Genomic DNA, 16,368 nt, shown 5'->3' with positions numbered 1-16,368 from the left:
CCCATATGGATTTGTTGGCCTATGTGAATGGGTTAGTAATTGAGCAATGATCGGCTTATATATAGCTAATCAGCAGGCAAGTACGAGCTGACTCCATCATGCTCCTATAGGTCTCTTCAATAGTATTCTGTTTTATAGCTCGGCACATGCCACTGCTTTATTGTGTCCTATTGTTATATGTTAAAGAAATCCATATTCTTTATGTTAAAGAAAATCAAAAGTTACATACAGGCAAAAACATATAGAAAGCTATTGCAGTAGAGGATACATTTTATGACTTTTTTACTGTATGCAGCTCATAGCCACAAGATGTCAGTGTCGTATCTCTGTTTCATCAGCTGTGTATACGTTTGCCTTTAATGTCTTGCAGGGAGGCAATTACATACAGAATTAACCCAGACATAACACAAGGCCAAGTGCATTAATCAGCACTGGTAGTTAGTACTTACTAGCTCTAAAAGCCGGCATAAAGCTAGAGCTCAGCTAGTCAAAGAGTTGCTGGCTGCACTATAGTAGGGCAAAATAATTACAATAAAAATAACACATACTGAAATGATTCATAGAAATATAGAAATACATTTTACCTCCAGTATTATAAAATAAGACTTTGGAATTTTTGAAGCTAGTTACCTAGAAGCTAAGAAGTTTGATTGGAAATGTTGTTACAGTACTTTGTTTCCTTTAATTTTCCCTATAATAGAAACAGTTGTCTCTCAGGCCTTAGCAAGTTGTGTGCACAGGGCCTGAAGATGGCAAATGCAGCCCCCACATATACTTTACACACCATATATTCTCCCCGAGAAGAACATTTTACTAATACCTTAATAATATGGCATCTGATGTATCATGGCACATTTCTTTTTGTATGAAGCCTAACTTTATAGTAATTGACCTGACTTAATATGTATTACAATTGTATACAGCAAACATGCTGGGAGAGAAAATTTACAATGGCTGAGAATCAGTGAAATGGTGTTCATAAGAACATATAAAAATGTAGTTTCATCCAGATAAGGCCACGTTCACACGTTCAGTATTTGGTCAGTATTTTACATCAGTATTTGTAACGGAAAACCAGGAGTGGGTGATAAATACAGAAGTGGTGACGAGTTTCTATTATACTTTTCCTCTGATTGCTCCACTCCTGGTTTTGGCGTACAAATACTGATGTAAAATACTGACCAAATACTGAACGTGTGAACGTGGCCTAAGTGTGACAATTTTTTTTCTCGCCTGTCATCCGTATACAATCCATTTCTTTATAGCCGCAGCTATTAATCTTTTACAGGATCATTTAGAGTTTCCTATCTTACAGAATTGCAATGTATCCATTAAAATCGGATGCTATCCTGTCTATCTGTACGGCATCCAATTTTTTTTAACACGCCCATAGACTGGAATGGGTGAGTCTCATCTGATTTACGGTAGAAACTAGTGCATGCTGCAATTTTTTCACACGCAGATTCACTAAGTGAAAAAAAAAATCGTTTATCACACTGCCCCATTGAATTACATTGGTTCAAGTGTTGTCCATTTTTTTCAAAGACAGCATTCAGACCAAAAATACAGTTGTGTGAACAAGCCCTTAGAATGCTTTTGCCTGATTGTCATCCCATGTAAACCTACTTGCGATCGGGTGATTCCGGCATGAAAATCATTGTTATCGACAGCACATCACCCAGTGTAAGGTCTCATTCAGACGTCCATGTCGCACACATGTGTTCTATCTGTGGTATCCATTACTAGTTTCTGGGACTATTCACATGTCCATGTTTTTTTGCCAACAGTGTGTCAATGCGAAAGTAATAGAGATGTCCATTTTTTATCAGCGTCACAGATGAAAAGTACCAATAGAAGTCTACGGGTCTGTGAGAATCCTGCAAAGCACAGAGATGGCACCAGTGTGCTGTCAATGATCACCTTTGTCATGAATAGGAGAAGCTTTATAATTTATTTATTTATCCATTTGTGAAAATCGCTGGTGAAATGCTGATGATAAAAATTGACCAAACTCTGATTACACTCCTTCCATTTTTTTTCATATATAAACAAACAGGAACATCTGAATGAGGCCTATATGGGATTTACTGCTGACAACACGATGCTATATATGGACAGAGCAATTGTATTAACCTTTGTAAACAGACTAGCAAACGAGCGCCGAACGACTTGGGTAATGACGATCAGTGCTGGTGAACAGGCCAAAAATTGGAAAGCACTCGGCCCAATGTTATACTATGAAGCAGTGCCGACCTGCGATTAGTTTCTCATGCTGAGTCGGCATTAGAAAACAATCGCAGCATGCTGTGAGTGGCTCCAATATTTGGATCACACGCACCCATACAAGTCTATGGATATATCTGAAACATCGGACTGCGCTTAGAAGACATACATGTACATGTACTCGCACAGAGACAATGGAGAAGATGGAGAAATTAAGTTCTCCATCTTCTCCGCACCTGTGCTCATGAGAGAGAATCTGATCACACTCACATGGCACTCGGATAAAACTCTGACAGAATTTGAGCCCAGTGTAATTAGCATAATCATCCCTATTCTCCCGCAAGAGAGAATGAACGCTAGTATGAGCGAGCCCTTGGACAGTAGATTTGCATAGGTTGGGTTTAAAGACAGTCTGTCTGTACAAAATTGTAGAACACGGCCATAATAAAACTCATACCTTTAGTGTCCAATTCCACCGCTGTGTATGCTAGAAATCGTCCTTTACATAAATATACTAATGAGTTGCTGAATGCACCTCTTGACGTAGTCAACCATTCCAGTGTGACTTCCAATGTACTTGTTTTCCATCTATCTCTGCCCTCTTCTTATTTGATTGACAGCTCTGGCTTTACAGGTGAAGATAGATGGGAAAACAAGTAGGTGCGATGGATCACTGAACTGCTCAACTAGACATATGTAGAAAAAAAAAAAAAAATTTTAGCAAACGCAGTAACAGATTTGGATTGCATCATTTTTATTAGAGCTACAGTGGGTACAGAAAGTATTCAGACCCCTTTAAATTTTTCACTCTTTGTTTAATTTCAGCCATTTGGTAAATTCTAAAAAGTTCATTTTTTTCTCATTAAAGTACACTCTGCACCCCATCTTGACTGAAAAAAAATGTAGAATTTTTTGCAAATTTATTAAAAAAGAAAAACTGAAATATCACATGGTCATAAGTATTCAGACCCTTTGCTCAGTATTGAGTAGAAGCCCCCTTTTGAGCTAGTACAGCCATGAGTCTTCTTGGGAATGATGCAACAAGTTTTTCACACCTGGATTTGGGGATCCTCTGCCATTCTTTCTTGCAGATTCTCTCCAGTTCCGTCAGGTTGGATGGTGAACGTTGGTGGACAGCCATTTTCAAGTCTCTCCAGAGATACTTAAATGGGTTTAGGTTAGGGCTCTGGCTGGGCCAGTCAAGAATGGTCACAGATTTGTTCTGAAGCTACTCCTTTGTTATTTTAGCTGTGTGCTTAGGGTCATTGTCTTGTTGGAAGGTGAACCTTCAGACAAGTCTGAGGTCCAGAGCACTCTGGAAGAGGTTTTCATCCAGGATATCTCTGTTCTTGGCCGCATTCATGTTTCCTTCAATTGCAACTAGTCGTCCTGTCCCTGCAGCTGAAAAACACCCCCATAGAATGATGCTGCCACCACCATGTTTCACTGTTGGGATTGTATTGGGCAGGTGATGAGCAGTGCCTGGTTTTCTCCACACATACCGCTTAGAATTTTCACCAAAAAGTTTTATCTTCGTCTCATCAGACCAGAGAATCTTATTTGTCATAGTCTGGGAGTCCTTCATGTGCTTTTGAGAAAACTCTATGCGGGCTTTCATATGTCTTGCACTGAGGAGAGGCTTCTGTTGGGTCACTCTGCCATAAAGGCCCGACTGGTGGAGGGCTGCAGTGATAGTTGACTTTGTGGAACTTTCTCCCATCTCCCTACTGCATCTCTGGAGCTCAGCCACAGTGATCTTGGGGTTCTTCTTTACCTCTCTCACCAAGGCTCTTCTCCCACAATTGCTCAGTTTGGCTGGACAGCCAGGTCTAGGAAAACTTCTGGCCGTCCCAAACTTCTTCCATTTAAGGATTATGGAGGCCACTGTGCTCTTAGGAACCTTGAGCAATGCAGAAATTGTTTTGTAACCTTGGCCAGATCTGTGCCTTGCCACAATTCTGTCTCTGAGCTCCTTGGGCAGTTCTTTTGAACTCATGATTCTCATTTGGTCTGACATGCACTGTGAGCTGTGAGGTCTTAAATAGACATGTGTGTGCCTTTCCAAATCAAGTTCTATCAGTTTAATTAAACACAGCTGGACTCCAATGAAGGAGTAGAACCATCTCAAGGAGGATCACAAGGAAATGGACAACATGTGACTTAAATGAGTGTCTGAGCAAAGGGTCTGAATACTTATGACCATGTGATATTTCAGTTTTTCTTTTTTAATAAATTTGCAAAAATGTCTACATTTCTGTTTTTTTTTTCAGTGAAGATGGGGTGCAGAGTGTACATTAATGAGAAAAAAAATTAACTTTTTAGAATTTACCAAATGGTTGCAATTAGTGATGAGCGAGCACTAAAATGCTCGGGTACTCGTTGCTCGGGTCGAGCAAATTGGAATACTCAGGTGCTCGACCCGAGCAACGAGCCCAATGTAAGTCTACGGGAAACTCGAGCATTTTTCAGGCGGCTCCCCCCGGCGGTCTGCAGAGGGCCTAAAAATTGCCCAAATCGATGGGAACAGTGCTCAAATGACATGGGAACAGCATGGGGAAGACCCCTGGAAGCATCTCTGACTCCCAGATCACTGCTGTCAGCAACGCTGTCAGAGTATTACACCACTTTTACAGACTCACAATAAAACATACAAAAACGAAACCAAAATGGATTTTCCTGGGAAATATGTTAAGGAACATCCTTTCCAGGGTAATGACTTGTATATGAGGCAAAATAAATAACCAAAAACAAAAATACTCCTCCACAACTTGGGCTATGTTCACACGTAGCGCTTTGATGCGTTTTTGCACTTTTGAATTGCTTTCAACCAAGACAAATGCATTCAACAGGAAATTACATTTTAACATTTTACAACCTTATCTGGCCATGTGGTGTGTGACACATCATCAGACACATGCATACAGTGCTGAAAAGACATGGGAACAGCATGGGGAAGACCTCTGGAAGCATCTCTGACTCCCAGGTCACTGCCTAAAAGTGTGCCCATCATAAGTGATCCTTGGCGCATGCGAAGATGCCTCCCGCCATGCACCTGTCGTTGCAGACTTGCAACAATCACCGTCCACGTCCTTGTCCCACTGCAGCGTTCAGTTGTCCCTACCCCATTCCTTGGAATGCAAGCGCAAGTATGCAGGCAGCCACCCACCCACAGGCTGCAATACTATACTGCCAAATTTTTGACAGCTGCTTGCACTTGAAATGTGGCCTTCTAGGCTCGCAGAGGCGGAAGCTTTTCACAACCTCATACCGGAGGCGGCCGAGTGTCCATACTCGGTCCCCAGCCGCCACTATATTTCCCGGTATTGCCTCCGCCTTCCACATGCATGGGTCCCACAACATTACCCGTGCCCTCCCCAGTGCACTTACTGGGAAGGACCGCCTAATCACAAACACGTGGACAGGTGAATGTGGCCAGGGACGGTACGGAGCCAGTCCACAACTTTTTTTGCTAAGAGTTGTATTTAGCTCGGTGAAAGGACTGGCATAGAGGAAAACCGTATCTACCCTGCATATCATTTCTCCCAGGAAGTCCTGTAATTGAGCTTGTTGCAGAAGCAATGGCAGCTCATCCAACATCAACTCGCACTAGTCGGTGGTGCTTTGACACACACACACATCTTTCTTTCCGCATTTAATTTCTTGAATACAGAGTTGGACAATGGCCTGATCTGTAATGCGTTTTGAGAAATAACATGCATAAGCATGGCCGATCCACATTAAAAAAGCAGCCATAGAGTGTCCGGGAACCTTCCCCCACACTTTTCTTAGCCAGGGTTGCTTTTCGGCACGGTTGGACGGGCCCACCAGAGAACCGGAGACTCCTCTGGCGGGCCCTGGCTTCTCCTTCAGGAGAGTTCATAGTGTGGAGGTGAGGCCATGATGATGTTAGAGGCCACCATCTGCTTAGTTTTCTGTTACTTGGAATGCAAGTGCAAGTATGCAGCCAGCCACCCACCCACCCACAGGCCGCAACACTAAACTGCCAGATTTCTGGGCAGCTCTTTGCACTTGAAATATGACCTTTTAAGCTTTTCACAACCTCATGCCGGCGGCGGCCGGCTGTCCATACTCGGTCCCCAGCCGCCACTATATTTCCCGGTATCGCTTTCGCCTTCCACAAGCACAGGTCCCACAACATTACCCGTGCCCTCCCCAGTGCACTTACTGGAAAGGACCTCCTAACCACAAACACGTGGACAGGTGAATGTGGCCAGGGACGGTACGGAGCCAGTCCACAACTTTTTTGGCTGAGAGTTTTATTTAGCTTGGTGAAAGGACTGGCATAGAGGGAAACCGTATCTACCCTGCGTGTCATTTCTCCCAGGAAGTCCTCTAAAGCTGCTTGCACTTGAAATGTGGCCTGAACATTACTGCTGGTACTTTTCTGTGGGAATTTGCTTGCCTCCTACCAGCCTGGAATATTTCCAGCAAACTATGGTACGACGCCATGGTATTAGCACTGTCCCTAGTACCAGTAGCGGAGCCATCCCCAATTTCCTTCTCATGAATTTTATTTGGCAGACTGAGTGGCTGCCCAAATACATTTTCTCACAAAGGAGCTGAAGATAGAGTGGCAGTAGGTGCAAGTTTCTCCAGCCTGTTAGATATTAGAGGGTGAACGGCAGCACATTGGATCAGTGGTTAGCACTGAAGCCTTGCAGCGCTGGGATCCTGGGTTCAAATCCCAGCAAGGACAACATCTGCAAGGACTTTGTATGTTCTCCCTGTGTTTGCGTGTGTTTCCTCCTCAGTAAAAAAAGCAGCCATAGAGTGTCTGGGAACCTTCCCACACACTTTTCTTAGCCAGGACTGCTTCTCAGCAGGGTTGGACAGTCCCACCAGAGAATCCTCTGGTGTGCCTTGGCTTCTACCTCAGGAGAGTTCATGATAGTGCTAACTTTGCAGCTGCTATGGGGCTCTTGAGCGGGTGAGAAAGGTTAGCCCTCAGAATCAAATCCTCTGGTGGGCACAATGTTTTTCAATCTGAAACAGCTTCTCAGTGGGAGTTGTATTTCACCACAGCCATATATTTTAGCTTGGCGAAAGGACTGGCATAGAGGGAAACAGTATCTACCCCGGCTGTCATTTCTCCGTCACCAGGTTCCACCCATTGTCACACATGACCATGCCTGGCTGTATGTTGAGAGCCACAGATCAGGCTGCTGTGTTACAGCTTTCAACAACTCTGCAGCGCTGGGCAGTTTGTCGATTAAGCATTAAGCATGTTATCTTCAGCACAGCCTGTTGCCGCTTGGCCAAGGCAGTGCTGCAGTGCTGTCAGCTTGTGACTGATGTGATCATTTCGGAGATGGAGGAGGAGGTGCATGAGCTGAACAATGTGATTACATTGAGGTTAAATTGGTGACGCTGTTTTTTTATACTAAAGAAAGATCCTGTTATTTTTTAAGACAAATGCATTCACCGGGAAATGTCATTTTAACATTTTACAACCTGATCCGGCAATGTGGTGTGTGACACATCTTCAAACACATCCTTTTTTATTTATGATGGAGGGACTCTGAAAGTCATAAAGCCTATTTTTACAGGGACATCAGACGGCCCTTACTATTCTTAAAAGGCCAGCAGTCGGCTGTAGCTATTGTTAGAGAGCCATCTGCCGGCTATGCTTTGTTGTTCCCATTATTAACAAGTGGGTCTCCTATACTGTTATTGCGTATCCAGTGACTGCAAGGGCTGCCAAAAATTTGGACGCAACCCAATAACCCTTTGAAGAGACATAGAGGAGGGTCTCAGTAAAAAAAATGTTCCCATTATAAAGGAGCGGGTCTCCTAATGCCCATGCTGTGACTGCAAGGGCTGCCAAAATTTGGGAAAAACCCCACTAAGAATTTAAAGACACATAGAGCAGGGCCACAGTAACAAGGTACGACATGTTCCCATTAGAAAGGAGAGGGTCTGCTATACAGTTATAGGGTATGTAGTGAGTCCAACGGCCGACCAATTTTAGGAAAAACCCCACTAAGAATTTAAAGGCACACAGAGCAGGGCCACAGTAACAAGTACGACATGTTCCCATTAGAAAGGAGAGAGTCTGCTATACAGTTATAGGGTATGCAGTGAGTCCAACGGCTGACCAATTTTAGGAAAAGCCCCACTAAGAATTTAAAGACACACAGAGCAGGGCCACAGTAACAAGTACGACATGTTCCCATTAGAAAGGAGAGGGTCTGCTATACAGTTATAAGGTATGCAGTGAGTCCAACGGCTGACCAATTTTAGGAAAAACTCCACTAAGAATTTAAAGACACACAGAGCAGGGCCACAGTAACGACAAATTCCCATTAGAAAGGAGAGAGTCTCCCATAGTGTTGGCCTATGCAGTGAATGCAAGGGCTGACAAAAATTTGGAGCTACTTCAATGGCCCTTGGAAGAGACGTGGAGGAGAGCCTCATAAAAAAATGATCCCATTAGAAAGGAGCGGGCCTCCTATACTTGTAATGCCCATGCACTAAGTGTATGGGCTGACAAACATTTACCCCTGGGGGGTATACATGAACATACTGTATAAAAAAAAATTTTCACGGCATCATAAACACCCTTTAAAAAAATTATGTGGATGTTGCATCACGGACCACGGTCACCCTGGTGATATGGTGGTGGAGAATGAGGAGAAGGAGGACAAGAGCAAATAGACAAAATCAAGAAGCGTATACCCATGTGTGGGTGTGAAAAGGTGCATGGGAATACACCTCCCAAGAAAAGACACTGGATTTGAGTTTATGTTACGCTGCTATCATTCGGTGGTGTTGAGAAGTCTGGCCCAATCCAGCCATTGTTCATTTTTATAAGAATCAGCCTGTCAGCATTTTCCGTTGACAGGCGGATGCGCTTATCAGTTATAATTCCACCAGCGGCACTAAAATCCCGCTCTGATAAAACGCTGGCGGCAGGGCAGGCCAGGACCTCCAAGGCATAGAGAGCCAGTTCATTCCACGTATCCAGCTTGAATACCCAAAAATTATAAGGCACAGAGGAATCACGGAGGGCGTTGGTACGGTCGGCAAGGTACTCCCTCAGCACCTTCTCAAACTTTGCACTCCTTGTGAGAGTACCCCACGCCTCAGGGCCTGTGCGATGGGAGGTTCTAAGAAAACTCTCTCAGAACTTTGACAGTGTTCCACTGCCTCTACTGGATTGAAGTTGTGTCTCTCTCGCCTGTACTCCTTGGTTGTCCAACGAAGTGTGCCCTCTGCCGCCAGCGTTTTCAGATGGGAATTTTTTTAATAGTTCCGCAACAAGGGCCTACTGGTACTGCCCCATTTTTGTAAACCTGTCCGCCTCAGGAATAAAAGATATAAAGTTCTCCTTGTAGCGTGGGTCTAGAAGTGTCACCAACCAATAATGACTGTCACCCAAAATTTTGAGAACGCGAGGGTCATGGGAAAGGCAGCGTAACATAAACTCAGCCATGCGTGCCAGACTACTAACAGGCAAGACTTCCGTGTCCTCACCAAGATGATGACTGACCATGCTCTCCTCCTCCTCCTCCTCTCTGTCCTCTGGCCATCCACGCTGAACAGACTGTATGACAGCTGTGCAGGTAGTACCGTCTATAGTGCATGAAACTAGCTCCTGTCCTTCCTCCTCCTCCTCCTCTTCCTCATTGTCACCAAATCCACGTTGGGATGAGATGAGGCTTGGCTGTGTGTAATCACCCTGTATGGTTCCTTGCTCCATCTCATCGTGCTCCACCTGCATCCTCTTTGATTGTGAGCAGAGAGCATTTCAGAAGACAGAGATGTGGGATGGTGATGCTAATTATGGTGTCATCGCCGCTCACCATCTTGGTGGAGTCCTCAAAGTATTTGAGGATGGTACACATGTCTGACATCCATGTCCACTCCTGAGGTATTATGTGTGGACTCTGAACTGAATAGCGACGGCCTTGTTGATGCTGGTACTCAACAACTGCCCTCTTCTGCTCACAAATCCTTCCCAACATCTGCAGTGTAGAGTTCCAATGCGTGGGGACATCACACACCAGTCTGTGAGCCGGAAGCTGCAAACGCTGCTGAAACACTGCAAGGGCAGCTGTAGCTGACTTTCTAAAATGGGCACACAAGTGGCGTACTTTAACAAGCAGATCCGGCAGCTCCGGGTAGAATTTGAGAAACCGCTGAACCACGACGTTAAGTACATGGGCCAGGCATGGTACGTGTGTGAGCTCGCCTTGCCTCAGAGCCGCCGCCAGGTTCCGGCCATTGTCACACACGACCATGCCTGGCTGTAGGTTCAGCGGTGTGAGCCACAGATCTGCCTGCTCTTTCAGAGCTGTCCACAACTCTTCAGCATTGTGCGGTTTTTCACCTAAGCATATTAGCTTCAGCACAGCCTGTTGCCGCTTGGCCGAGGCAGTGCTGCAGTGCTTCCAGCTTGTGACTGATGTGGTCATTTCAGAGATGGAGGCTGAAGAGGAGGAGGAGGATGAGGTGCAGGAGCTGTAGACCGTGGGGGCAACCCTGATTGACCTAGGGCCGCAATCCGTGGCGTCGGGAGGACATGTTCCGTCCCAAGGTCCGACTGGGTCCTGGCTTCCACTATGTTAACCCAGTGTGCCATCAGCGAGATGTACCATCCATGGTTAGGTCGACTTTACCGGTAACTGCGTTGTTGAGAGCACAGCTAATGTTTTGGGACATGTGCTTGTGTAATGCGGGGACGGCACATCGGGAGAAATATAGAAATATTGGCGGCTGGGGACCTAGTACCGAGGGACGGCCGCTGCCATCAGGTTGTGGAATGCTTCCGTCTCCACGAGTCTAAAAGGCAACTGTGGCGCCCCTGAGGGTTCGACCGCCACAGGGATGCTGCACTTCTTTAATGGAGTGTAATGTTCCTCCTCTGGGGTAAGAACAGTGTGATGGTCAGGACCCAACCTCCACATCCAACACCACATTTCTCCCACCAGAGGGGACTAGAATGCACTAGGTGCTGCCCTCCTGGCTGCCGGGAAACTGGGGAACCAAGAGATAGGGGAACTATTTTAGTGGGTGAGGGTGGAGGAATCACAATTTAGTTACACTTTAAATTTCATATTTAATAATAAAGCCATTTTGGTTCTGGGTCTTTGTATTGTGATCTCCCTCCCTGAGCGTGGATCCTGTGTGGGCCTGCAGAGGACGGAGACACGGCCCTCGTACCTTAGCCTTGGGTCGAGGGGCAAGTTGCAGACAATGAATGTCTCAACCCGGTCAAGGACCATGACCAAGAAGGCCCGGAGCTCAGGAGTGTAGCTCCACAGCAAATGGATCCTAGGGAGGATGCAGATGGACCGGTATATGCCACCTGTCCTCGCCAACCTGATATATTCAGAGGGATTCCGGCTGCAAGAGGGGTACCGGCCCCCGACACCTGACCTTGCTACTCCACGTCCTGGTCGGGAAAGCCCGGTAGGCCCTGAAGATCCCACCGGGTAACGGAAAGAGCAGAGCTGCCACCCGTACCCTTGTTCTGAGAGAAGTTCAGAGGGAGACCCGGCCTATCCACACACACACAGACAGGAAAGTCTAGGAACACACTAATGCAGGGTCCTGATTTAACACTGGACTTACTCGGAGGTTGTCGGACCCCCTTCGTCTCTGGTGACCGCAGAACCCCGCGAGGAGCAGGGAGTCACCTTCCTACTGCCATCTCTTTCGTGAGTAAAGCCTTGAAAGTTCACCCCTATGGCCTCCGGACTCTTTATTCTGCACTACACCGCACTACGCAGCACCAGGTCTCCTCTACTACTACCCCGTCATCCTGTCCCTCTGCCCTGAGGCCTTGCTCCGCCTGTGGGGAGTAGTAACATCTACGGCTGCCATAACACCATGCCTCAGCGGACTGCAGCGGCGCTGGTGGCCTTCACCAGGTGCCACAGGTGGCGTAGTCATAATCAGCCACTCAACCCGGATAAGCCCGTACCATCCTTTTTAATGTAACGGCCCTGGGCACGGAGCGGGTCTGGGCCATGGCTGCACCCCGTCTCTCCATCACAGGACCCGACTCCGAGTCCCCCTTCTCCCAGGATAAAGGGGCTTACAGGAGGCTTTGAGGCATCACACAACATTTCGAGCGCAAGCAGTCGTGAAATGTGAGGATTTAGTAGTGTGGCCTGTGGGGCGTTGGCTGCATATTTGCGCTTGCATTCCAAGGACTGGGGTATGGACAACTGAACGCTGCGCTGGGACAAGGACATGGACGTGCTTACTGATGCTGCTACTTGAGAGTGTGCAACGACAGGTGCAGGGCAGGAGGCATCTTCGCATGCACCATGGACAGGGGATTGGCTTGCATGCACAACAGCGGAAGAAGCAATGGTGCCACCCGCAGACACTGTTCCTGGACCCTGGGGTTCGGCCCACAAAGTCGGGTTCTTTGCTGCCATGTGCCTGATCATGCTGGTGGTGGTCAGGCTGGTCGTTTTGCCACCCCTGCTGATGCTGGCCTGGCAGGTGGTGCAAATGGACTTTTTGGGATTATCGGCAGAGTCTTTAAAAAACAACCAGACTCGGGAAGACTGGAAACTTCCTTCATGTTGGTGTTACGGGGAACGGTTGCCTGCCTTCTGTCTGCGGCCACCACACTGCTTCTTCCTGCCTGTTGAGGTGCTCTGCCTCCCCCCCCTGTGTGCTGCTGTCCTCGCTCTGCATGTCCTACTGCCAGGTTGGGTCAGTTACTATATCGTCCACCACCTCGTCTTCCACTTCCGCACCCTGGTCCTCCTCCTGACTTTCTGGCAATTGTGTCTCATAATTGTCCACCTCTTGTGACACTTTCCCAACGTCGTCTTCGTGTGACCTTGGCTGCTCAAATATTTGGGCAACGCTGCACGTGATCTCCTCATGCCCCGCTTCAAGTGGACTGGGCGAGAGGCCCGAATCTATAAATGGAAAGGTAAACAGCTCTTCAGAGTGTCCAAGTGTGGGATCAGTTGTCTCTGGGTACTAGGCATGGTGGGAGGAAGAAGGATCAGGGTGAGGAGTATGCGGTCCAGACTCATGACTACTGAGACTTGACCGTGTGGAAGACAGGGTGGTGGTGGTGGCTAAGTGACTGGAAGCATTAACCGCTATCCAACCAACAACCTTTTGACAGTGCTCTGGGTTCAATAGTGATGTGCTGCGGTCCCCTAGAAATTGGGACAGGAAGGTCAGGTGAGAAGATGTGGGTGTTTGTTGTGGCACAATTTCGGCTTGTCCTCAGCCTCTGCATGCACCATTACCATCACGTCCAGTTCCCCGTCCCTTGCCACGTGCCTTGCCCATTTTAAATGGAGGACAGTATCTTCCATGCTCACTACAAATGACTGAGTTTGGAGCGAACTTATATGTGATCCATGTGATAGAGAAAACAGAGTTTTAAATACCTGGCCTGTAGGTAAGTAGTTTTAACAGCAAACTGCGGTGAATTGCTTCAATGACACACTGAAGGAAATTTTTAATGGAGGCCAGAAATGGCAGTATTTTCTGACAATGTATATGTGATCCGTTTGACGGAGAAAACACAGTTTTAAATACCTGTCCTGTAGGTAAGTAGTTTGGACAGCAAACTGCGGTGAATTGCTTCACTGACACACTGAAGGAAATTTTTAATGGAGGCCAGAAATTGCAGTATTTTCTGACAACGTATATGTGATCCGTGTGATGGAGAAAACACAGTTTTAAATACCTGGCCTGTAGGTAACTAGTTTGAACAGCAGACTGGTATGAATTTCTTCAATGACACACTAAAGGAAATTTTTAATGGAGGCCAGAAATGGCAGTATTTTCTGACAACGTATATGTGATCCGTTTGATGGAGAAAACACAGTTTTAAATAGCTGGATTTCTAGCGCTCTAATATGGAAAGGACCTGGCTGTATTCCGCAGTGCCAACAAGCAAATGGCGCAGAAAAAATGGTGTTCTCTGGATTGCTTTTTAAGCAAATAATGAGGATTAAGACTCAAAGAAAAGTATTCCTGAGACCTGGGCCTTTGTATAGAAATATCTAACAGCAGCAGAAGGCAGAATTGGAATGGAGCCTCTTGTGCTATATGCGCTGCAGTCTGCTATATACCCTGCCTGCCTATATACACTGCCTGCCTATACACCCTGCCTGCCTGATATCTCTGCAGATAGATTAGTCCTCAGAAGGACTGTTTTTTAAGATGGATATGTGTAATGTACGGTTTTTCTCCCTACACTACCTAATACACAAGCAAATCTGTCCCTGACACTGCAGCACCTCTCCCAAAACAAGCAAATGGTGCAAATTCTCTGGATTGCTTTTTAAGCAAATAATGAGGATTAAGATCCAAAGAAAAGTATTCCTGGCCCCTGAGACCTGGGCCTTTGTATATAAATATCTAACAGCAGCAGAAGGCAGAATTGGAATGGAGCCTCTTGTGCTATATGCACTGCAGTCTGCTATATACACCGCCTGCCTATACACCCTGCCTGCCTGATATCTCTGCAGATAGATTAGTCCTCAGAAGGACTGTTTGTTAATATGGATATGTGTAATGTACGGTTTTTCTCCCTACACTACCTAATACATGATCAAATCTCTCCCTGACACAGCAGCAGCTCTTCCTACACTGTCTGATCCAGAGTGACTGTGACGAGCATGGCGGTGCCAGGTCTGATATAGACCTGATGACGCTGTGCGGCCAGCCAATCACTGTAATGCCCACAACCAACATGTCTACGGCATTACAGTGCATGGCAGGCAATCCCTGCATGTTCATTGGCTCTCTAAAGAGCACCAAACATGCAGGGAGGGGACCCGAGTTCCTTACCGAGCAACCCGGAAATACTCCTCGAGCACCGAGCATCTCGAGCAGTGAGATGCTCGGGCGAGCTCCAAGCAGTAGCACGCATGCTCGCTCATCAGTAGTTGCAATGAAACAAAGAGTGAAAAATTTAAAGGGAATACTTTCCGTACCCACTGTATGTCTTCCTACCAAATGCTTTGCTTAGTTCGAACAGTCATTTTCTGCTGAAAGTCTAATGTATATAGTCCATGCTTTACAAATGGTTTCCTATGTTTGAATATGTCAATTGAGCTAAGTTCACACTTCTGTAATGGAAAAACATCAATTATTATAATGTTGCTATGAACATACACAAAGACACAAAGCCCACGGGATCCTAGAACATGAGAATATTTCCTGTGCCTCTGTCTGTTCACCTTTTGTCCCAGAACTGCACCTCCACTATCACTGTACATGGTAGGTATAGATATACAACTGACGCTCATGTACTATAAAATTAATTGTGAATTAGGATATGTTCACACACAGCATCTTTTTTTTTACACTGGCACAAGGTCACTAATAATTCTGTTTTAGGTATTGCTGAGGAGCTGGTCAAACAAGTGCCAGGGTGCAGTATGTTTCTTTTTGGATATGCAGACGTACCAGAGATGAGAACTCTAGCGGATAAAAGGAGAACTCTGGGTTGGTTTAGAAAAAAATCGGATGTGGATCCAATAAAAGCCGATGTTGGAATGATACTATCAAAAAATTATGGAATAACAGGTTGGTATGTATTGATACACCAGTAATTATGTTAATGAATACATTCTGTGCGACCTATAGAAGACTTTATATGAATAAAAGGGAACAGAAATCACACCAAGGTGTTAAATGTCCCTGGACATCTCTTTTTACTAGATATTTCTTATAAAATATTATATCTGAATCATCTTTCCTTGGAATTCTGTATTGAAACTCTACTATTCCTCTGTTTTTCTTCCTAAAAATGTATGAATATATTGACGGCTGGGTGTTACTAGTTGGGGTGGTGTCTCTACACTGTCCAATCAGTGCTGAATGTGTAGTGACATTGATATCACCAAGTTGTCAATTTATTCCTACATTTTGAAGAGGAATAACAGAGGAACCACACAGCACAGAATTAGGGCTCAGTTCACATAAATGTTTTTAAACACAGGCCTATAGTCTGCGTGTAAAAATCACAGCATGCACTACTTTGATCCGTATTCGGGATCAGACTCAACCATTATAAGTCAATAGGTGCGTAAAAAATAGATCCCACTAAGAGTTACCATCCATATGTCATGCGTTTTTCATGAATACATTAAAATGATAAAGATAGGAAGCTGTATTGTTTATTTAATT

The 16,368-nt window shown here is 45.7% G+C and overlaps 1 protein-coding gene across 1 annotated transcript in view; it reads left to right on the top strand.

The window, feature by feature from the left end:
• FTCDNL1 (formiminotransferase cyclodeaminase N-terminal like) overlaps positions 1 to 16,368 on the top strand; it is a 119,093-nt gene that overhangs the window by 83,408 nt on the left and 19,317 nt on the right. The window contains 1 exon segment of the mRNA XM_073645616.1: positions 15,577 to 15,765. Coding sequence (XP_073501717.1) covers positions 15,577 to 15,765 — 189 coding nt within the window.

Source organism: Phyllobates terribilis, unplaced genomic scaffold, assembly GCF_046119375.1.
Source record: "Phyllobates terribilis strain yellow unplaced genomic scaffold, ASM4611937v1 Scaffold_9__5_contigs__length_417890890, whole genome shotgun sequence".
NCBI classification, from domain to species: Eukaryota; Metazoa; Chordata; class Amphibia; order Anura; family Dendrobatidae; genus Phyllobates; species Phyllobates terribilis.
Note: the sequence above shows the minus strand (reverse complement) of the source record. Positions and strands in the feature narration are given on the sequence as shown.